We start from the raw sequence: 25,126 nt of genomic DNA, 5'->3' as shown, positions 1-25,126 counted from the left end.
ATTGACTGGAACCTAGTGGATTGGTCACTCGTATACTAGCAAAACATTTGTGGATTTACTGGATGACTGTTTTCTACAACAGCATGTGCGAGAGGCAACCAGAGGGAGTAATAATCTTAATCTGATTATCAGCAGTGATTATTAATGCATTAAGAATCTGCAGATAAAAGAACCACTGGGTGGCAGTGATCATAGTATACTGATGTGGGATTTACTTAAAGATGTAACTACCATAAGTGGTGAAGGGAAGGTGTTTTGCTTTCATAAAGTTGACTACAGTGAAGCCAACTGATGATGTTGCCAACAGCAAATTCTAAATGGGAAGAATTCAAGGTTTAGTCTTGTAAGCTACTAGGCTTTTCATACCAACTAAGAAATACTGTTCAAGTTTTAGGCCTAAATGTATGTCAGATGAACTAATGAGACTCGTGGCAGAGAAGAAAAATGCATGGGATGCATATAAATTATCAGGCAGCACAGAAGCCTGTGGCAGATATAAGCTAGTCTGTAGTCAAGTCATAAAGGAGGTTAGGTAAAGCAAAAGCAGATTATGAGAAATATTTGGCAAACGATGCAAAGAAAAGCAGCAAAGACTTCTTTACTTATGCAAACTCTAGAAGGAAAGGGATGGATCAGATTGGAATTTGTTCCAAAAATGCATGCAGTTTAGCTTCTCTAAATTGCATTCATTTTGTAATCACAGCATGTTTTGTGGATGAAAAACTAGAATATCAGGAAAGAAGGGGGAAAAACCATGCAACCCTCAACTGGAGATGATTCAATTGGCCATAGTGTAAAAAAAGCCCATAAATTCCTCTCACCTCAGTGAGATTTGAACTCACATTTTTTTGCACCACAATGTAGAAAGATAATCATTAGGCTAGTCACAAGGACAGAGGCAGAATTTTAAATGTTTAGTAAATGCAGTGCTCACACGTTAGAAATGATTTTCGACATTGTTTATTGGATTTCAGCAAGGCGTTTGACTCAGTCCCACATAAGCGGTTACTTTATAAGCTGGAACAGGTTGGAATCACAAGGAAAATCCATAGCTGGATAGCTTCAGGGCAGGAGGAAGAGGGTTGTGATAAATGGTTATTCCTCAGATTGGGTTGGTGTAAGAAGTGGGGTTCCCCAAGGATCAGTATTAGGACCACTGTTGTTTTTGATTTTCCTAAATGACATCAATGAAGGGATAGAGGGCGTGATGTCAAAATTTGCAGATGATGTAAAGATTGGTAGAGTAGTTAATGATCACCACCAAGCAGAGCTTCTTCAGAGTGACCTAGATAGACTTCAGAGAAGGTCAGAAAAGTGGTAGCTATGTTTTAATGCTGCTAAATGCAAGGTCTTACACCTGGGGAACATTAACCCCAAAATAACTTATATACTTGTTGGAGTTGAACTAAAGTCAGTAGTGGAAGAAAGGGACTTGACTTGGGAGTTACATACAGTCAGACATGAAGTTCTCCGAGCATTGCAGACAGGTTGCAGGGAAGGCCCATGGTGTCCTATCGATGATTTATCAAACATTTGCTAGTAGAGATAAGGACGTCATAATCCCATTATATAAGGCTATTGTTCGACCACACTTGGAATACTGTGTTCCAGGTGTGGAGATCACACCTAAAAATGACATCGAGCTTCTTGAAAGGGTCCAGAGACGAATAACTTGTCTGGTGAGACAAAAGGACATCCTTGTGAGGAAAGACTTTGGATATGTGGGTTTGCACAGCTTGGAAACGAGGCAACTTGATTGAAGTGTTTAAGGCTCTGAAAGGCAATAGTAAAATGAATGAGGATGAAATTTTCACAGTTATAAATTATTCTATAACTAGGGGCCATAAATTCAAGTTATGGGAGTGATGTTTAAACTTGAGTGCAGGAAGTTTTATTTTACCCAGCGAGTTATAAATTGCTGAAATAAGTTATTACATGGGTAGTAGAGGCTGACAGTTTGGGGAATTTCAGAGGTCAACTAGATAGTTACCTACGGGAGGAGGGAAATGCATAGGTTGTCTATTCCCTTTTCTCTTATTATTTATTTTATTTAATTTTATTATTATTATTATTTATTTATTTTTATTATTATTATTATTTTGGGGGTTTTTTTTGGCTGGTGCAGCATAAGCCTTAGGCTTCCTTGCACCTTATGGCCATTACTAATACTAATGAAATTCAAAAATATGCCGCTATATCTGTATTTCATAAATGACAAAAAGAACCTTCTTCATATTTTGCTATGAAAGATTCACTTTGCTGTTGTAAGAATTTGATTGCCCTTGGTAGAGAACATAAACCTGAAAAATGGTGACTTTTCATACAAGTGGCCATTTATGTAAAGATTTCAAAGTTATTGGATCTTTTTTTGGTCTACAATCTGACTATACAAAATATTGTTGCTTTTCGTGCAAGTGGGACATTTGAGCTGAAACCATTCATTATGAAACTAAGATTTGGCCCTCCCCTCATATAAATCTTGTACCCAAAAAGAAAACTGTCATCTATAAGCCACTAGTCAATCAAACAAACATATTTTTACCACCACTTCACATAAGATTAGGTCTAATGAAGAATTTTATATAAGCTCTGGAATGGAAATGGCTTTCAATATTTAAAACGAAAATGTGTACTCATCAGTGACCAAAATTCAAAGAAGATATATTCATTGGTTTGTAGATAAGAGAGTTACTGAAAGATGAATGTTTTGAAAGTGTGTTAACTCCTTCAATACTGGAAGCTTTAAAATCCTTATTACAAACCTCTTAAAATCTCAGTTGCAATATTTATCTAAAAATATGCTTCCTCCATTCCCATTTAGAATTTTTTCCAGATTCTACCTTGGACATGGTAATATGGTGTATGTGTGATAAATATGGTGAATGTTTTCATCAAGTATTGCTACCATGGAGAAATGTTATCAAGGAAGGAACCTAGGTTGCTAACTGTTGTTGGACACTGATCAGCAAGGCTACTGATCATTACAAGCAAACAAAAACAAAGTGACTATATTTTTGAACATTTTATTGTAAAATTCTCAATTAAAAATTACACTAAGCATAACCTGCATTTCTCCCTAAATCTGTAGATGCTAATCAATATCTAACTTTAAATTTGGATTCAGCTCATCAAAATCCATGAGATATACCATATTTCAGCTGGAAAAAAATTAAAAGTGTAAAATTTGTTATCTAGTATAATTTTTTCTTTGAGTAGAAAAACAGAAGACAGAAGAGAAAAATCAAACCTTTTTCTTTTTCATACCTCTACATCAGAAGCATTTCTGCAAATAGTAGCAGTTATTAATCAGTCCAAACTAGCTTTTGAACAGGCTAAGAGGAGAAAGCTTGCTTCTTGCCCTAATGGTAGCCGAACATTCTGGTCTCTTGCCAAAGCTATTGGTCGCAACTTTTACCCATCTCTGCTCCCACCTCTATCAAAACCAGATGGTTCTATTGTCACTTCAGCCAAGGATAAAGCTGACCTGCCAGCATCCCATTTTTCTTCCAACTTGTGTATTAAGGATCTTGGTAAAACACTTCCCACCATTCCAGGCACGCTCCATTCAGTGCCTCCTGTGGTCTTCCGTCAAAAGGATGTCAGAAGAATTTTGACCAATCTTGATGCTAAGAAAGCTGCAGGTCCTGATAGTATTTCTTCACTTGTTCTCAAAATCTGTGCCCCTGAACTTACTCCTGTTCTTTGCCACCTCTTTTCACTATCTTATTCCAAAGATGTTTTTCCTTCTGCTTGAAAATTTGCTTATATCCAGCCGGTTCCAAAAAAGGGTGACAAATCCCTCCCATCCAATTATTGTCCCATTACAATTACTTCTACTCTTTCTAAAGTAATGGAGAAATCAATTAACTGCCAACTTTTAAACTATCTAGAGACCTTCCGTCTGATCAACGATCGCCAGTATGGATTCCCTCAGTGTCGATCCACTGGTTTATGTTACCCATTTATGGACAAATTCATATTCTGGCTTATGTTACCCATTTATGGACAAATTCAATGGTGTTTGGATCGTGTTTGGCATGAAGGTCTTCTAAACAAGCTTCCATCTTATGGTTTGCCAACTGTTTTTTTGTAATTGGTTATCTAGTTTTCTCTCTGACCGTTCACTGAGGGTGATGGTAGATCTCTCTCTAACTTCTCCGCTAATGCTGATATCCCTCAAGGTTCAGTTCTTTCCCTCTCATATATTAATGACCTTCGATTGACCAGAAATCCTATCCACAGTTTTGCTGATGATAGCACATTGCATTCCTCTTTCCAGTTTGAGTAACCTCACCCTGCTCAAGCAGCTTCAATTTCTTAAATGCTGATCTCCCGGTAATTCTCCAGTGGGGCAAAGACAACTTAGGTGATTTCAATCCTTCTAAAACTCAGTCCTATCTTATATCTCGCAAAAGGATTCTTCTGCTCCTATGCTTATCTTTGGTGACACTCCAATTTCTAGGCAAAATGATATATCTCTCTTGGCACAAGCACATTACAAATATTGCTTCCTCTGCATCTAAAAAACTTGGTTTTCTCTTTTGCTCTCAGTGTTACTTTTCTTCCAGACAGCTGTTTTCTCTTTACAAATCGCAAATCCACCCTACCATGGAATATTGTTCCCACATCTGGGGTGGTGCCCCCAAAACCTCTCTCAGGCTTCTTGATTCCATTCAGAAGAGGGCAGTTAGGTTAATTAATGATTCATCTCTAACAGAGTCTCTCCACTCACTGTCTCTGACATACTGTTTCTGCTGCATGCCTTTTCTACAGATACTTCCACGGACACTGTTCTTCTGAATTGACTTCTATAATTCTCACTCTCTCTCTTTCAAAACAGTCCGAACATGTGCCACCACCAGCCAACATCCATTTACTGTCCAACTTCAAACTCACAGAACCAACTTTTCATCTTCCTCGTTTATTTATTCAACTGCCGTTTTCTGGAACAGCCTTCCTTCATACGTATTTCATGAAAATTACAGTCTACAGAAGTTCAAGTGTAATGTCAACAAATATCGTCTTTCGTCTTCTCAACCTCCAACTCATGCACAGTACTAAGTAATATAGGTTCTAACACCTCTCATGTTTGGAATTTTCATAAAGATAAAAAATTGACTTACTTGGAATTCTATAACTCTGTTCTAACACAAAAATATTTTAAACAACACAGGAGCTAACAAAGAACACGACTAATAGTTGTGAATTGGATTATTTGGTTTTTCCCTGTAAAATATATTTTAATTCTGTGTTCATATAGTTCATCTTGTCTAATATAAGAAAGCATAATTGTGCCTGGATTAGGATTTTTTTATTCCTAGTGTTAATGGATTAGTAATTTTATTTGAACCAATAATAAAATTATGGATCTTTATGTTTGCTTGTTTTATTGAAATAATATTAAAATTGCTAATATTAGGGTGTACAAGTAAAGCCACGAAGATAAAAATTAAAACATTTACTTTTATACTCTGACTAGCCCAAGTCCTGAAAAAGTTGCTGCCAATTTACTGGTGCAACAATTAATTTTTTAGCAAAGTACAATCTTGATCTTGTAGTCTTCAAATGTGCATCCATGTATGCTACCTCAGGAGCACAGCCAGCCCATTACATCACTCTGCCCCATATAAGTCCTGGCAATGTCCTGATTTTTTTTCATCTTCAGAATTCATTTGCCCTGATTTTTATCCCTGAAAACCTTATCAGTTCGGCTCTGGATCATCCAACAAGTGTTCATGATCTTGATCTAAGATTATCCTATGATGAAAATATGTTTGCTGGGGGAATTAAGACTTGCATTTTCCATATGTGGTCTTCACCCATCTTATTTCAAAATGCTTCCTGCACATTAAATCCCACACCATGAAGATTTGGAATAAAGTGATCCTTGCAGATAATGGTTAACACTGATTGTATTATCATGAAAGATTATAGACTGGCAATTTTAGCAGATGGAACAGCACTCCGTATCACATGCTTCTGGATGAAAAGGTGATTTGTGGCAATGTATGGATTTTTCGTGATCCAGTCAAATATTCTGTTTAATGTTCTTTTGTTAGTGGGCCAAGGAAATTTTGGTTTTTTATATCTTTATTATAATAAATTTCTTTTAATGTATAACCCAGCAGTGGTCGCACTCCAGTTTGATGTGCCTATCACACTGACCCTGTCAAGTGACCAACTTTTTTTGTAAAAAAAAAGTTTTGGATTTTATTATCTCTTATTAATTGATTTCAGTACTTCATTTGATCTAAATTTTTATTTTTAATAAAAAAATTTGAATATTTAAAAATGCTGTTTTTTGCACATTATTTTTTTAAAAAATGTACACATGGGTGTCACCACTTATAGTTCTGGGTATAAGTAGTGATAAAACAGTGCTGTCTCAGTGGGGGTACTCAACTGAAAATAATAAGAGTATTCTTTTCTAATGGGGAAGCATTATTTATTTGAATTATAAGGAGGGCAGCTCGTGAAGATTTCACAATATTAAAATGCTACAATAATGATGCCAATGCACAAACCTCAGTTTATCCCAAAAATTCAACTATGTAGTAATGATGCTAATGCACCAATTAATGTCATAGTAAAAACCAAAAATATTAATTCTACTGAAAGTGAAAAAAGGAAATTTAGGGCTATAAAATATAAACATGAAGTTAATATTTTCTTCCATTTTAATCTTACATATGCAGCAATATGTAGCAACTTTTATTAACTCTGCTTAAAATTAAGAAACGAACATTCCAGTCATAAAATATAAACATGAAACTATTAGATACTTTGATTTCGGAGTTGATTAAATCATTCATTGTGTGAAAATTCAAATTTACACCACATGTTCTCATATTTCTGCCTTATCAGCTTCTAACAACCCAGCAAAATATGCTTAATGGCTTTTTTCCACGTCATATTCTCTTTGGAAAATACACTATATATTTCATAAAATAAATAAATAAATGAAAAATAAAAACCATTTTAAAAACCAAAAGATTCTTTTGTTCAACTGAAGCACTCTTAATAAAAATAATTAAAAGAATGATTGCAGCAAAATAACCAACTTTTCCACAGCTCTCACATGTTTTTCTGATCATGTGTTTTCAGGTATAAACATAAAACTATTAGTTTCATGTTTATACCTGAGAAGCTATTCTGGGAAAAACTTAAAATATTCCTCCCAAGGATGAGACTTGCTTTATTTAGAAAGTAACTGAAGTCTTGTCTAAATGATCCTGCAGTGCTTCTTTAACCAGTGCCTCCATTAATTTTCCTGGAACAGAAGTTAAGCTCACAGGTCTATAATTACTTGTGTCAGCCTTTGATCCTCCTTTGTGAATTGGGGTCACATTTGCACATTTCCAGTCTATGGGTACCTTCCCTGAGTCCAAGGAAGCTCTCATAATTATGGCTAAGGGTTTGCTTACTTCCTTTGCTGCCTCCTTTAATATAACTGGATAGATCCCATCCACCCCGGGTGCCTAGCTCAGACACAGCATGGTTTTGTTAAGGGGAAGTCTTGCCTGACCAACTTGATTGGATACTATGATGCAGTCACAAAAGAACTGGATGCAGGGAATAACTTTGATATTATATACTTGGATCTTAGAAAGGCTTTTGATACTGTTGCACATGGAAGACTGCTACACAAATTGGAGCAGTGTGACATTGGAGGCAAATTGCTGCTATGGATAAAGGGGTGGTTGAGGGGGAGAAGACAGAGAGTGGTAATCAATGGACACTGCTCATCGTGGACTAATGTTATTAGTGGAGTCCCTCAGGGCTCAGTGTTGGGTCCATTATTGTTTTCTGTATTTATAAATGATATTGATGATGGTATATCAAGCTTAATGTCCAAGTTTGCAGATGATACAAAGGTTGGCAGGGTTGTCAAGGACACTACTGACACTATGCTGCTGCAACAGGATCTGGAAAGGTTGAGCAGATGGGCTGAGAGGTGGCAAATGAAGTTTAACATTGACAAATGTAAAGTACTACACATGGGAAACAGCAACCCCAGAGCAACGTATCAACTCTGTGGTACTACACTGACAGTGGTAGAGAATGAAAGGGACTTGGGGGTGATCCATTTTGGCCTAAACCTTGAACAATATTTCTTAGTTGGTATGTAAAGCCTAGTAGCTTCCAAGATAAGTTCTTTGAATGCTTCCCATTTTGAATTTGCTGTTGGTAACATCATCAGTTGGTCCCACTGTATAGAATTTAAATACTGTCTCAGTCCATCGTAGTTGCCTTTACGGAAGCAATAACCCTTCCCTTTACCCCTAATGGTAGTTACCTCTTTGAGTAAATCCCACTTCAGCACACTGTGATCACTGCCACCTAGTGGTTCATTTATCTGCAGATTCTTAATGCATGAAGAATCACTGCTGATAATCAAATCAAGAGTATTACTCCCTCTAGTTGCCTCCCGAACATGCTGATGTAGAAAACAATCATCCAATAAATCCACAAAAGCCCTGCTAGTGTGTGAGTAACCAGCCCCCAAATTCCAGTCAATATCTGGGAAATTAAAATCTCCCATTATAAGACTCTCTGATTTACTGGCCCACTCTATTTCCCTGTACAGTTCCTTATTATACTCATCAGAGTCATTAGGCCTATAGCACACTCCTACTCTCAATTTTGATCTCCCAATGCTTATGTCACACCAAACTGACTCAACGATATACAGGAATTCAATGATATACAGGAATTTTTCCAGCAGGGATAAGGAGGTGATTATTCCATTGTATAAGGCAATGGTCAAACGAGTACAGAGAAGGGCAACAAGATTAGTGAATGGAACAAAGGGGTGCTCTTACGAAGAAAGGCATAAGTTTTGCAAATTACAGTGTCTGGAGACTAGGCACCAGCGAGGTGATCTGATAGAGGTGTATAAAGCCTTGAATGGTTTAAGCATGCTCAATGCTGATGGGATTCTTCCTCTAGCTCAGAAAAATCACCTGAGAGGGCATAAATTCAAATTGAGGAAAGACAGATGTAGGATAGACGTGCGGAAGTAGTTAAGAAAGTTTAGAGACAAGCATAACTGATGCATTTCCTTGAACTAGAATGGCATTAACATTACTTTATTTTCAGTCCATTTTGGTTTTATATGTTTTTACCTGTAGAAAACAGATTAAAGTAATAATGTCACTTCTAGAAAATGGATTAAACTAATAATGCTGCTTTACTTATGAGAAACAGACAAACTAGAACAGTAATTATACAGAAAATGGGAGAGTTGCCAGTCAGGGGATGCTCATATGTAAAAAAATATGGCATGCAGCATCTGTCTGGTTCTTTCATGCAATTACTCTATGAAAAACATAAAATAACACTTCAAAACCAACCTGAGTTAAACTAGGTGTATATTTAGGAAGGTATAGAAAGTTTCAGTTAATCTTCAACCAAAAAACCAGTTTGCAAAATTTTTATTGCAGGTCACTTGAGAGTTCTTACATGACTACTGTTCTTTTAATTCTTTAAATTTTACAATTTAGAATATAAAACTAATTTCATGTCCTAGAAATTATAAATAATTTCTAATACATGTATATGCCATTTATGGCATATACATGTATTAGAAAATTGGAAAATCCCCAAATCAGAAATTTGAAAAGATTTAATTTTGCTTTAGATTGAAATTGATCTGGGAAGGAAATGCCGTTTTCATTCCATCTTTGCTTGCCCTATCTTAAGGCAACAAAGTTCAGAAAGTAATCCTCCAATGAGATTAGTATGTGGCCATGTCATATCTAGAGATGCACTTCATAAACTAGCTAATGGAAACAAGTGAGTTCTACTGATATATTTTATAGTTGATTAAGTTTTGTTGACTAATGAGACTTGACTGTTACAACTTGTGTGATATCGTTGTTCCAACTTATTGTTGAATCTAATTATTGTTGCTAAATATCTTTTTAAGCCTGTTTTCATATTGCACATGTTGAAATGACCACAAGAAAATGAACATTTTAATAACAAAACCGGTATACATTTTTCTTGTGTAATTTTTAAGTGCCAATTCAAATCCTGTAATTAATTTTGGTCTGTCACATCAGGTTTTGCATAACATGAAAAATAAATTATACTACCTGTAGGAAATATATATGTATTTTGAACATTCAGTAGACATTTTTCAGTACAAAATATTCGCTATATTACTAAACTATTTATCTCTCTAAAAGTTCATATTTATAATGAAAATTACATTACACTTTCATCATTATCATATGTTCCCTTTTAATCAAATTTGAACGCCTTTGTAATATTTTGTTGTTAATACGTTGGTACTTAGTCATCTCACTGAATATATACAGGAACTCCCCGACTTACGGAAATTCGACTTTACGTAAGTTTTTGCCGGTCAGTGCAAACTTAAAAAAATTGTGGAAATATTTTGCATCCCATAGGAAAAAATGGAGGTATCGGGAAAATATAGAATATCAAGGAAAATCGAGAATACTAAATAGCATTTATGTCATCCTTATATTAATTCAATAAAGAATGGCAGCAGAATTACATTATGTACTATATTATTATTATTATTAATAGCCATATGGTGCAAGGAAGCCTGAGGCTTATGCTGCACCACCAGGAAAAAAAAAAAGTTCCCGAGTTACCCTGAGACAGAGAGAGAGAGAGAGAGAGAGACAAAAGTAGAAGGGAATCACCAAGAAAGAGAAGAATGATGATATCCATCTCAGGACCCTGGGTGTGCCACGCCCATACTCACCAGATGTGAGCCCCCGGAGTTAAATATAATACAGTTACATTATAAAATCATGTTTATATTATTATACATTTATAGTTTATAGACTTAATAAAAATACTTTTAATATTGTTTATACTCCTACTAAATTCATAGACTAATAGTAAATAGCATTTATATCATTCTTATATTGATTTAGTGAACAGCAGAACTCTCTTACACTGTGACTTTTGTTTTTTAATGCTTTGGGATGGTAATTCTGAACACTTCCATTACCAGTCACTCTAATGGTTTTATGAAAACATTAAGCCAGATAACCATATCACTAGGGCTTGCATAAAACCGAGAAATTTCAAAACCGAGTTTAACCGAAGTTTACTCTTTAAACCGGTTTTAAAACCGATTTTCTCAGACTTTGGGAAAATAATAAAAGCTTATAACGCAGGTATTTATTTTATCTTGGGTAGATTGTACAAATCATAATCAAATCTTTTAAACAAAATCTATCACCTTTTATAGTAAAAAAAATAAAAAAATTTAAATGCTCCAAAAAAGTAACCGGCTTGAGATTATACAAAATTACAAATTGTATTCAAATCCTTTGAATAAAAACTATCTTCTTGTATAGTAAACAAAAAGATAATAAGCCCTATAATAATAATAATAATAAATAAATAAAAATGTGAAAAAAAAACAGCTTGGGGAAATTACTTTACTATTTATTGCTCAGCTTTTTTCTGAAAATGATCCTTTAAAAAACACAGTATATTAAGCATTTTTCCTGATAGACTTGACCTTATTTTTGTGTTAAAGAGACCAGTGATCGAAAACACTCTCTCAGATTGGACACTTGTTGGTTTAATGGTCAGCAGTGCTCTATAAACTTTCTCCAGCTTTTCACTTCTACTGCTAGTTGCCTCCAAAAGTTTAAATTCTTTGCTGATTTCCAATTCACTCGGATATTTTGAAGGCTCTTCAGTTAATCTCTTTATTACACTATCATACTCTCGCATGAGTGTATCTCCAACATCGGAACTAGACGAGTCTTTGTTTTCTTTTATTTTCAGTTTCTTCATTCAACGCGAAGACTCCTTCGGAATGTTTTGCAAATAATCTCTGATAAATCTCTTCAGCATGCTTTTTCAAAACTTGCTTACTTGGAAAATCAAAAATTCTTGAACCTGAATCTTCTTTCCTAAACTTTTTGGGGTTGTGTAGATAGCTCAGCAAAGCCACCGTTTGGCAATTTCGTCTTGCTTTGTAACGCTGCAAAAGGCTTTGGTGAAACTTTAAAGCAAATGGGTTTTCTGCTGTATCAAGCTTAGCAAGCAAAAATTCTATTGAAGACTGCTTTAAGTAAGTCTGTATCTTCTGAGGTTATAGCTTCAGAATCATTTCAACTGGTCGCAAAGTTTCACATAGCAATTCAAGTGTTTTCCAGTCATCGTCAGACAGCTTCAGTTGACAGTACTGCACATAGAGCATTTAGAATGCAATTTTTCAATTTCAAAAATCTCTCAATCATATAGAATGTGCTATCCCATCTAGTCTTGCAATCTAATATAAGTTTATATTCTTTCCCATTAAATTTGCTTTAACAAAATTTTGTAATATATCATTTTTGGTAGGTGATTTTCGAAAAAGCTTGCAAATTTTTCTGACTTTGGTAATAGTTTGTGCAATATTGTTCATTGGATTGAAGAAATCAATGAGCTCATCGGTAAAGTTGGTTTGATAAAGCATGCCTTTCTGTCTTTCTTCAACTTCTTCATCATCACTACTGTCTTCATTATTTTCATTTTCTTCATTGTCTTTGGAAGACTCAGAGACTGTGGCACCATAATTGATTGCTTTTCATAAAGTACATCTATAACTGACAGATGTATACAATGGGCTATACATTGTTGATGATTAGGCGTAATTTGCTCGCCAAACTTAATCATCATTGCTGCTCCATCGGTGGTGCAGGCAACAATATCCTCATCCAAGTTCAAACCAAATTCCTTTAAGTGTCCCTTCACAGTTTGCTCAGTTCTTCTGCTATCAAGTGAACCATTAATCTCAATAAGACCTAACGATTGTCTTTTGAATGCACATTTATATTCATATACCTATACATTTTGTATAGACGTATATTCCTCTAGAGTCAATGAATACCGTGCACTCAAAACCAATGAATTTTTGAAATGCTGAATGAGTTCTTCTTTCTTAGTTTTATAATAATTCAGAACCTTATTTTTAATGCCATCCACTGAGGCTGGTGGTAATTTATCGTATTTATTTCTCTGAAGGTGTGAAGGCTTGATTGTATAAACTTACTCTTGGCAATTGAATTAAAATAAAATCCATCTAAAGCAGCTAATTTTGAAATCTCTTCTTCCGTAGATTTTTTAACGATAAAGTTTTCTAATGTTCTTACCATTTTTACGGGAGGGTCACTGTTATCTTGTTTAATGTCAATCTGATGCATTTTCTTTAAATGCAACATCAAAGATGATGTAAATCCTCCAGACAACTTCATTATTTTCTGACATTTCGAACATTGTGCTTCATCTTAGACATATTAAGAGTAATAAATATTAATTATTGCTCTTTCATCATTATCATCTAATATTTTAAATAAAAATATTGAAGATAACAAAGGCACAATACTATGCGTCACTCCTGCAAGCACTGAATGAAGAGTCTAAACGAGGCAAGTTTCAAAATTTTCACGAAAGAAATTTTTTATTTATTTACTTGCAATTTTTTCCCCCCCAATTAAATCTATTGTATTTTCAAAATTACATAAAAGCTAAATTTGGGGAAGCTGCTTTTTGGAGAACATTTGATCGCAAATTTAATAGGAATAAAGAAGAAAAAAACTTTCTACGATTGAAATTTGATGCAATATTCAGCGAATCTGTTCTAGTGGGTAACCATCAATAAGGCGCGTTCCATAACTTGCCTGGCGAACAAGATAGATGGAACGGGGAAATGTTGATCATTTTCTTTTACGCTATCGCTCCGACTCACTCAGTCGTAAATGAGTACACCTGCATCGTGCCATGATACAGGTGGGAAGATAAAAGGTACCTCTCCTAGATTTGGGCCACTTGCCCATGAGATTCTTACCTAAACATAAAATTAAAAAAAAAAATGTTTAAAACATAAAGCAGTTGAACGATCCAGACAAACAAACAAACAAAAGAAAATGTGCGTAACAAAAAACTATATTCGAGAGCTAACTAAGAAAATATTCGAATTCTGTTTTAGAAGCTCGGTTTCGGTTTTAACAACTCAGTATGAAAATGGATTTAACCGGTTTTATAAAACCAGTTTGCAAGCCCTACATATCACTGATTAACTCTCTTCCCTCAAAAGAATTGGTTATATCCTTATTTTTTATAATCCTGCAACTAAATACGACAACTAATATGACACCCAAGAACTGTTTCTACAGTTCTTGGGTGTCATATTACCAGTCTATTTTTGGGATACTAGTCAGTTTAATATGCAAATTCTTTTCATAAAAGTACCTATATTATTATGTGGTCACCCCCACATTTTGTGAGATATTCTTGTTGTTCATATCCTTTTCATTTTTGGCAAGCCAGTCAAAAGATTGCAAATGATGGAGTTGAGTGAAAGACAATCTAGGTGTTTTTCATAACATTTAACTCAGTCAGCAACATCTGGCCATCATAATTTCAATACAAATTACAAAGAACATCCTTTGAGAATGTCAACAGTTATTTCCCCTTCCCCCACACCCAAACACACAGGCACAAAAATAACTGCCATATAAATCCCATCTCATGGCTACCTATCTTGTGAGCACCTTGTAGAGAAGTTTTGGAACACACTTAAGTAAAAGAAGAAGTGCTTAATGCCTGTGGCATGTTATTTGATAATAGAACATGCCTAAAATAAACCAAACCATCAGAGAATGCTGTTTGCACCTTACTGTTTTCAGTATTTATTACCAATACTGATTGAAGGGAAGAAGTAATTTATGAAGTTTAATGTATAAGTTTGCTGATGATACAAAGGTGGGCAAGGTAGGTGGTGACAATAAGCAGGGTATGATACTTCCAACAAGACCTGCATAAATTGGGCAGGTGTGCTGAAAAATGGCAATTGAAGTTTAACATCGATAAATGCAAGTTAATACGTTTGTGTACCAGTAATCTCAGAATAGTATACCAGTATGGTGGTGCAACACTCAAGGTAGTGAAAAAGACCTAAGAGTAATTGTGCAGTCTGACATGAAGTTCTCTGAGCAATGCAGACAAGCTGCTAGGGCAGCTCATGATATATATGATATACAGAAATTTTGCCAGCAGGGATAAACAGGTGATTATTATTGTTTAAGCCTCATCTTGAAATATGATCTAGAGTTTTAGAGGTGCCATTTTAGGAAGGATGTAGAGAAGAGCAACAAGTATAGTCAGAACATAAAAAGTATAAAAAAGTACTTCCATCAAAATGACTTGAGTTCTATAAATTGCAGCATCTGCAAGGAGACCTGACTGAAGTATTTAAGGCTTTAAATGAGTTGAGTAAATAGACTAAATGTTGATAGCATCCTTTCTCTTGCTTACATGATGTACAGAAGGGGATATAAACTTTAACTGGAAAAGGATGGATGTGAGAAATTTGCTTCCTGCCAGAAAGCAAATTTAAGTGCAGCCCTCACACCTGGTCACGGTATTCCAAGTATGATCTAGCAATTTTCATATATAATAAGATTATCACCTCTCTTCTCTATAAGCAGTTGTTTTTAAATCAACAGTGGAGTACCAGGGCTCTCCTTGCTGCCTATCTACATTATGGGGAGAATTCCATGCCTGCTTGGTCATTACTTCAGATCATTTTCTTCCTCTGCTTTTTCTAATTCCCCTCCATCCCTGAAGATTCAAGGCAGAACTAGACAAACATTTGGAGTGAGTAGATGGGTAAAATGAGAAGGGTGTGTTTTTTTTTTTTTTTTTTTTTGGCTGATGCTATATAAGCTTGCTTTCTTGCATCATGTGCCTTTGCTAATGCTAATACCAATCCTATCCAAGTCATCCCAAAGGAGTGCTCTGTCAGTTTATCATTTCATAAATGGTTATAGCTATGGCAGAATCACCTGATAAGATGTATTATCTTGCATGGAATAGTGAGTAAGTGGAAATTATTTATTTATATTTTTATTACAATCAAAAATCTTTTGGATAGTACCTAGCTTCTGAAACTAGAGTTAAAGAGAGACCAGTCTTTGAACAACAAATTGGAGCACTACATCATTGCTTATTTTTGAGGATATGTCAAAGAACACATTTAAATTCTTCCCTATAAAGATTTTGGGAACTTATAGCAAGATCACACTGCTGCTGCAATGAATGACACTAACCACTCTATGTTGATTTCAAATATATTTAAAGTTTATTTACGTCTAGACTATTTGTAAACAAATATATATATATGTATATATTTTTTTTTTCTTCTTATATAGTGGAGCTTGGATAATTTGAAATTTCTAATTCAAAATTTGGTTATTTTGAATTATTTTTCTGCCAGTTGAAATTCTATGAAAAAAAAATACTTATTTAATTCGAAGTTTGGATTTAAATAACTGCTTTGAATTAACCAAGCTGTACTGTATATATTTTGCATTTACTCACCTGGATTATTTAAGAAGTTTTTTCAAATATACATGCATATTTTCTGTTAACTTATTTCAGATTAAAATGTCCATATTGTCCAGTAGAGCAAAATCCTTCTGATGCTAGGCTAATTCACTTTTGATTCTCCATATATGGCAATTCTATCACTTTGCATCCACTGTGAAGATTTTATACTTATTTACTGAACTCTGTAATAAACCCATCTAAGTAATAAATTTCTGTTCGTCTGAAAAAGATTTTTTTTTTTTAATTGTTTTTGCTAAATGCGAAACTGTATACCTGCATCATTTTTTCTTCATACTTTTAATCATATACAAGGGTGGCCCAAATGTGGATCACATTATTTTATTTATTTTTACTACCATTATTAATGAATATAGGAATGCAAAGCAGATATAGTTACTTCATTGGGTGGAGGGTAACCATTAGCTGTAGTATACACAGAGGAACTAGTTTAGTCAATATTCAACATCATGTCTTAAAGGAAATTGCCAAGTTTTGTTGTACAGCAAATTTTTGCAATGATTTTTTTCAAACAAAAATGTGAAACTGGGTAAATTTTTTATCATATTTAAAGCTTAGTATGGTGACAATGTTTATCACAATCACAGGTGTATACCGTAAGTGGTGCAAGGCCTTGAGTGAACCGAATTTATGTTAAATGAATTCCTGTTCAGCAACCATAAACATCTGTGAATTCTGAGACAATTTTAAAGGTTAATGATTATTTAAGATGATCAGAGGATATCAGTTTTTCATTTGGTAACATTTGTAATTATTGTAGTCAGTGTGCAGAGAAGCAATCATAATTCAGTCTGTGCAAACTACTGGTTGTGCATATATTGGTTATGCAAGCTTCTTTTAATAGAATTGAACATAAATGAGAATGCAGATTTCAACCCAACATCTTTAGCAACTAACAAAATGAGAATAACTTCCTCTCCTCAATTGTGATGGGACAAGACATGGGTGTACTACTTCAAGCATGGGTTCAAATGAACAAGAATGGAATGGCACCATATAAATTTGCCACAATTCAGTTTTGTTCCCTTTCTAAACAAATTCATGGCTTGTTTTTTCTCAAATGGAAAAGACATCATGTTTGTTGATTTTCTTATGTGGCATAAATTATTAATGTGAATTATTACAGCTAGTTAATGAGATAAAGCTAGCAATATTACCAAAACATAAAACTATCAATTACACAGTAATTAGTTTCAATCAAGGCAGTGTCAGGCCTCACACAGCCACAGAAACAATTAAATGCTATCCTTCAATGTTGCAGAATGCAGTTTTCAGAAAATTAAAAATTGGATGAAGCTCTTTTGTCATAGTTTCTGTTCTAAAGCTTTGAAATTCAGTTGAGATATAGGTGGCAACAAAACAATTTCTGATAGTGAGGGCAAGCTGGATATGTGGTAATGGTATAAGAGGCATGGCATTCCATAACTAATGATTATCATGGAAAAACTTTCAGGTAAATGTCTCTGCCATCCTAAAATTTATGGAAGGAAGAATTTCTAATTGAGACAAAACTGGCCTCTATCATAATATGGTGCCAAATAAAACCTTGGCAGCTAAAACAAGTAGCAGCTCCGGGTTAGAAAAGAAAAGCAAAGAGCACTTGACTGTTCTAGCTACAGTCTTAAATGCCTGTAGATAGAATAGTAAAGCCCCCATTAATGGTTGTAAGAAAATATGCACAGCCAAGAATGTTTAAAAATTTTAGTAATATTAATTCTCTTCCAGTGTCCTGCTATTGTTAAAAGAGAACCTGGATAGGCTCACTTATTTCAAGAGTTGTTTCTAGACCCCATGTTCCCAACCTGTCTGTCGCGACCCCTAAGGTCGTCGCAAAGTCTTTTCTGGAGTGTCGCCATGGTTATTTTTAGTTGAAATTATTTTTATAGAAAATTTCACCATGAAGGTTTTCAACACTTATTTATTCAATATGGCTACACTGCAATAGTCTACTAGTGGTTTTAAGTATCCACCGCAGCAGATACTTAAAAAATATTAAAAGCTCGCCATGTCCATACATATTAAACATTTGATATTATTTTAATTATTTGCTATGGCGGGCCTCTAATATTTGTTCAAATTTCCGCTGTGGCAGACCTGATTCACTCCCTAAAAATAAAATATATGAATGCAATATTATCGTTAGAATAAAATTATGTTACAAATAGTAAACCGAAAAAAATATTCATTATGACGCAAAATTCAATATCAAAATTAATTTTTAATCAGTGTCTCTATGTGTGAATAACAGACTGTTGAATAAAGGTGAGTTGCTCTCTTAACACAGTTGAAGATCACCCTGTATGTTTTGCTGACGCTGCCATGTTTGCAATGATGTAATTCAGTAATGTCCACGATGGGCCATCTAATGCAAACTGGCACAAACTTAGTTCGCCAATAATCAACCACCTTTAGTTGGCGACATGTTAGAAACCAGCCACTCGCTGCCGAGCATGGGTTAGCTACTGCTTGCACTTTCTAAAATCTAAAGAGGGTCAGTAGGTCGTCATCAGTCCGTGCTGTCCATGCTAAATCCTTACCCATGGAGAAAAAAACCTTAATATTCAGAAGACTATCTAAAATTTGGCTTTACCGCCTTAATCAGCAAAGGCATAGAGAAGCCACAATGTGTTTTGTGCAATGTTGTTCTCAGTGCTAAATCAATGAAACCTTCAAAACTGAAACATCGCTTAGAGACAAAGCATTCAGAACATACTAAAAAGGATTTGGAGTTCTTTTGACTCCATGAAACTGGTCTCAGACATTAGAGACTTGATCCTACAGGAAGTTTTCAACAACAAGCACAGCAGCAGTGCAAGCATCATATGAAGCTGCATTGGAAATTGCCAAACAAAAAAAAACCTTACATAATTGGAAAAAACAGTCATCCAACCCTGCATGTTGAAGATAGTGAAGTTAATTCTTGGAGAGGCCAGCAAGATAAAGATGCAACAAATATCTCTGTCCAATAACACTATTTGGAGTTGCATTTCGTATATGTCCATAGATGTGAAACAGCAGGTTTTTAAAGAAATCAAAGGTTCTCCATTGTTTTCTTTTCAAGTTGATGAATCAACGGACATAAGTTCGTGTTTTCAGTTGCTTGTCTTCTTGAAATACAGTATATTCATTCAGATGACATCAAAGAAGAGTTCCTGTTTTGTAGTGAAACTACTACAAAAGGTGAAGATATTATGGAGAAGATAAATACAATTTTTGAAACTGGGGGGACTACAGTGGAAAAACGTCTGTGGGGTTTGTACAGAATCAGCACCAGCTATGCTAGGGTCAAAGTCAAACTTTCAAACAAAAGTGAAAGAACTTGCTCCCCAAGCAAAGGGCATTCACTGCATGATTCACCGATATGACGGGCTCCAGCAAATAGAGAAGTTTTGCTTTTTTTATTGACTTAAATTGGCATATTAATTTATTTTTTAGAGTTGCTTTATATTCCTAGTAACAATGCTTTAGTTTAATTTGAATTTAGATAGAGATTTTGTAGGTTATTACTTAGTATTGGTAAGGGTATCAAATTAACGTGTTGAACAGGTTTTGCAGCTCCCTCAAACGCAAAGTTTTTAATTATACTTAGCCACTTTATTGACTTAATTGTTAGATTAACTTATTTTCTATAAGTAGCTTATAGACCGTCAAGCTCCGTGGTTTATTTTGAATTTAGATAGCATGATTTGGAAAGTAAATAATACCTTGTATCCGTAGATTAACCATTCGTAACTTGCCGCCATTGTTAAACGATACAATATGTGCACCGAACTGGATAGTGTAGGGTTTAACGGAAAACTAGATACCAAGTATAGTAGTATCAATTAATCAGTAAAATTTATCAATCTTATTAAATTTCATTGTCAATTGAATTGTACTTTAACTAACTAAATATAGTGACCTAGTTTTTACAAATGTAACATCATAAATTAATACATATAAGTTGACTGGGGATAAGAAAGTCATATAACGTAACTCGGAGATAACATTCGATACCAAAATACATATATATATATATATATATATATATATATTAGTGTTATAACTGCATTGGGATATAAGTTTGGGGTTATATTTTGTATTGGAATTTTATTGAACTTGAATAGAAATCATGACTCAGACCAGAACAACAAAGCAAAAGGCTGAAACTAATGGAAGTGCTGTGGCTCAAGGGAGAACTGGGGGGGGGGCAATTGTCCTCTGAATCACAAAGTCTATTGAAATACACTGCTTGTTTGATGTTTGTGGAGCAATCAGGAACGGGACATGATATTGCCAAGGGGAATGTCTTTGTGTGTGCGCGATGTAAGGAGTGCGAGGAAATCAGGTGCCAACTCAGCATTGATTCACCAATTGTCCTCTGAATCACAAAGTCTATTGAAATACACTGCTTGTTTGATGTTTGTGGAGCAATCAGGAACGGGACATGATATTGCCAAGGGGAATGTCTTTGTGTGTGCGCGATGTAAGGAGTGCGAGGAAATCAGGTGCCAACTCAGCATTGTTGTGGGCTTATATGAGAGCTTGAAGAACAGGGTGGATGCCCTTGAAGGATTTAAATTGAGGGGCCCATCAAGCTCTCTGATGCCCATATCAATGCCAGAGCTTGCACTTGAATATCAAGCAACACAGTGGCAAACCCCAAGGTAGAATGTGCTGGTCCCAAAGGAACTAGTAAAAAGTTGTTATAGGTGACTCTATTGTGAGGGAATCCGGAAACATATTATGCAAAAAGGATAGATGGCACAGGACCAGGGTATGTCTGTCAGGAGCAAAGGTTGATGACGTAGAGCAGATACGGATATCATCTTTTAAGGGCACAAAGGGTGATATTGTTGTAGACGTTGGCACTAATGATATTAAGAGTAGGAAACCAACAGAATTACTTGACAAGTACAAGTCAATGCTGAAAAAAAAGCCATGAGTTAGGGTTGAATTTGAAAGTGTCTGTAATTCTGCCCAGACAGGATAGGAGGGAGTATATGATGAGAGCCTTGTCGATCGATTCGGCCCTGGAGAGATTGTGCAAGGCTCAAAGGGTAGAATTTTTCTCAGCCTGGTCTGTGTTTGTTAACAGGAGAGACTGCTTCTACAGGGATGGGATACACTTAAATAGAAAGGGTGCAAGAATATTTGCTGATGCTATCGAGGCAGAGTTAGGTGGGTCAGAAAACTGCTAGCTTGCGGGGGGGGATACACGGACTAATAGATTAACGGTAGCCGCTGGCAGAGGTAAAAGTGATTCTTGCACTACTTCTATTGAAATGCAGTTGAGCAGCAGCCTGGAAAGAGAGGTAATGGGGATTTCCAGGACTGCTGGGAGTCATAGTGGAACAAGTAAATACATGGGCTGTGTTAGGGTAACTAAGAGTAGAAACAGGTGCATGTATACTTGCATGTACACAAATGCTAGGAGTATAAATAAATTCAATGAGCTTGAAGTGCTAGTCAAGACATCAAATTCAGATATAGTTGGGATATCAGAGACATGGTGCCACACAGACATAAGCAGTGCAGAACTGGAATTTGGCAGGTACAATGTGTACAGAAAGGGAGGAGGGGTTATGCTGTTAGTTAAGAAACACATAAAATAAGGAAGTGCATCCAATTGATGTTGGTGGACAATGCAATGTTGAGTCTGTTTGGTGTGACATAAGCACTGGGAAAGGAAAATTGAGAGTAGGTGTGTGTTATAGGCCAAATGAATCTGATGAGTATAATGAGCAGTTGTGCAGAGAAATAGTGGGCCAGTAAATCAGAGTGTCTTATAATGGGGGATTTTAATTTCCCAGAGATTGACTGGAATTTGTGGGTTGGTCACTCACACACTAGCAACGCTTTTGTGGATTTATTGGATTATTGTTTTCTACAGCAGCATGTTCGGGAAGCAACTAGAGGGAGTAAAACTCTTGATCTGATTGTCAGTACTGATTCTTCATGCATCAAGAATCTGCAGATAAAGGGACCACTAGGTGGCAGTGATCACAGTGTGCTGAAGTGAGATTTACTCAGAGGTAACTACCATCAAGGGTAAAGGGAAGGGTTTTTGCTTTCGTATAGGTGACTACTGTGGTCTGAGACAGTATATAAATTCTATATGGTGGGACCAACTGATGATGTTACCAACAGCAAATTCAAAATGGGAAGCATTCAAAGAATTAATCTTGGAAGCTACTAGGCTTTTCATACCAACAAAGAAATATTAGTAACGAATGGGCCTGGAGTACTGGGGTCCATAGTTTCAAATACAGATAACTGGGTATAACTGTATATATCTGTATTCGAAAGAAATATTATTCAAGATTTAGGGCTAAATGGATGTGAGATGGACTAATTAAACATGAGACAGAGAATAAAAATGCATGGGATACATATATATTAACATATGACACAGAAGCCTATGATGGATATAAGCTGGTCTGTAACCAAGTTACAAAGGAGGTTAGGCAGGCGAAGGCAAATTACGAGAAATCTTTGGCAAAGGATGCAAAGAAAAAAGCAAAGAGTTCTTTAATAATGTAAACTCGAGAAGGAAGGGGCTGAATCAGATTGGTCCACTTGATATCGATGGTTCAACTTTTGATGATCCTGCTCAGGTAGCTAACAAACTAAATGAGTATTTTGCATCTACATTCACACATGAGGAGTTATTCAGAGAGGGGAATGCCAGAGGTGAGTTAAACTCTGGCAGTGAGCTAGATGATTTTGTAATAACTGAGAGGAAAGTGGAGGAGAAATTGTTGAAGATAAACATAAAAAAGGCACCCGGGGTGGACGAGATCTATCCAATTATATTAAAGGAGGCAGCAAAGGAAGTTAGCAAACCCTTAGCCATAATTATGAGAGCTTCTTTGGACTCAGGGGAGGTACCCATGGACTGGAGATGTGCAAATGTGACCCCAATTCACAAAGGAGGATCAAAGGGCGGCACGAGTAATTATAGACCTGTTAGTTTAACTTCTTTTCCAGGAAAATTAATGGAGGCACTGGTTAAAGAAGCACTGCAGGATCATCTGGACAAGAATTCAGTTATAGCTCAGACACAGCATGGTTTTGTTTAGGGCAGGTCTTGTCTGACCAATTTCATTGGATACTATGATGTAGTCACAAAAGAACTGGATGCAGGGAATAACTTTGATATTATATATTTGGATCTTAGAAAGGCTTTTGATACTGTTGCAAAAGGAAGACTGCTGCATGAATTGGAGCATTGTGGTATTTTAGGTAAATTGCTGCTGTGGATAAAGGGATGGTTGAGTGGGAGAAGACAGAGAGTAGCAATCAATGGACACTGCTCTTTGTGGACTAATGCTATTAGTGGAGTTCCTCCACTAATAGCATATGAAGTTTTCTGAGCAGTGCAGAGGGTCTGCAAGAGTAGCTCATGGTGTCTTGTCAGTGATATACAGGAATTTTTCTAGCAGGGATAAGGAGGTGATTATCCCCTTGTATAAGGCAGTGGTCAGGCCACACCTTGAGTACTGTATACAGGTCTTCAGGCCTCATTTTAAGAAGGATGTAGAGCTGTTGGAATGAGTACAGAGAAGGGCAACAAGATTAGTGAATGGAACAAAGGGTTGCTCTTATGGAGAGAGACTTAAGTTTTGCAAATTAGTGTCTGGAGACTAGGCACCTGTGAGGTGATCTGATTGAGGTGTATAAAGCCTTGAATGATTTGAGTATGCTCAATGCTGATGGGATTCTTCCTCTTGCTCAGAATAATTGCCTGAGAGGGCATAAATTCAAATTGAGGAAAGACAGTTGTAGCATCGATGTGCGGAAATTTGCCTGTAGTCAGCGGGTGGTTGATTGCTGGAACAAACTTCCATCTGTCGTAGAAGTTGATAGCTTAAATAGATTCAAGGCAGAACTTGACAAACATTTGGAGCGAGGGGATGAGTGAAATAAGGGTTTTTTTTTTTTGGCTGAAGCTATATAAGCTTGCTTTCTTGCATCATGTGCCTTTGCTAATGCTATGCTCTTGCCAGTAAGACTCTTCCAGCTCCTCTGCAAGAGATACTTGATCCTCTGATCAAAATTGTGAATTACATCAAATCTGGTGCCCTCAACACCCGTCTGTTTAAAGAACTCTGTAAATACATGAATTCTAATCACGAGGTTCTTTTCTAGACGCTGGTTGTCGAAAGGAAATGTTATCAGTTATCAATCGTGTCTTTGAGTTGAAAGATAAAATTAAGTTGTTCCTGGAAGTGCAAGGGAAACATGACCTTGTGGCTTATTTTAATGATGAAGCTTGAAAGAAAAAAGTTGCTTAGCAGACATTTTAGACCAGCTAAATAAGCTGAACCTGAAACTTCAGGGAAAGGAAACACATTATCCAATTTCAAGACAATCTTCAGTCAGTTGTATCCAAGCTGCAAAACACGTCAGAAAATAAATCTTGGAAACATTGCCATGTTTGAAAAACTCTGCAGTTTGGCAGAGGAACCTGAAGGTGAACTGGATGAGAATCTGAAGGAGGAGGTTACTGGGTACCTTGAATCCCTTGAAAAGGAATTTCAGCAGTACTTCCCTAAGCTTACAGAAGAAGAAACTGCACTGGTACGAAACCCATTCTCTGCTTCCCTGAATGTAGCCAGCATTCCCGATGAAGTACAGGATGAATTCTTGGATCTGCGGAATGATTCCTTGGCACATAATTTGTTTTATGAAAAATTGCTGACTCAGTTCTGGTGTTCTATGTATCAGTCATATCCAATTGTCACTATGCTTGCAA

The 25,126-nt window shown here is 35.8% G+C and overlaps 1 protein-coding gene across 2 annotated transcripts in view; it reads left to right on the top strand.

Moving 5' to 3' along the window:
- Sou (required for meiotic nuclear division 5 protein souji) overlaps nucleotides 1-16,559 on the top strand; it is a 108,591-nt gene extending 92,032 nt beyond the window's left edge. For both annotated transcript variants that reach the window (XM_090377164.1, XM_090377165.1), the window contains 2 exons: nucleotides 9,641-9,795; nucleotides 16,423-16,559. In XM_090377164.1, the coding sequence (XP_090233290.1) occupies nucleotides 9,641-9,795; nucleotides 16,423-16,486 (219 nt within the window). In that variant the 3' untranslated portion in view covers nucleotides 16,487-16,559. The remainder of the gene's footprint in view (nucleotides 1-9,640; nucleotides 9,796-16,422) is intronic.
- Nucleotides 16,560-25,126: the final 8,567 nt, after the last annotated feature.

This window comes from Mastigoproctus giganteus, chromosome 7, assembly GCF_048544385.1.
Source record: "Mastigoproctus giganteus isolate SK-2022 chromosome 7, ASM4854438v1, whole genome shotgun sequence".
NCBI lineage: Eukaryota > Metazoa > Arthropoda > Arachnida > Uropygi > Thelyphonidae > Mastigoproctus > Mastigoproctus giganteus.
This window is presented reverse-complemented; position numbering and strand designations above follow the sequence as displayed.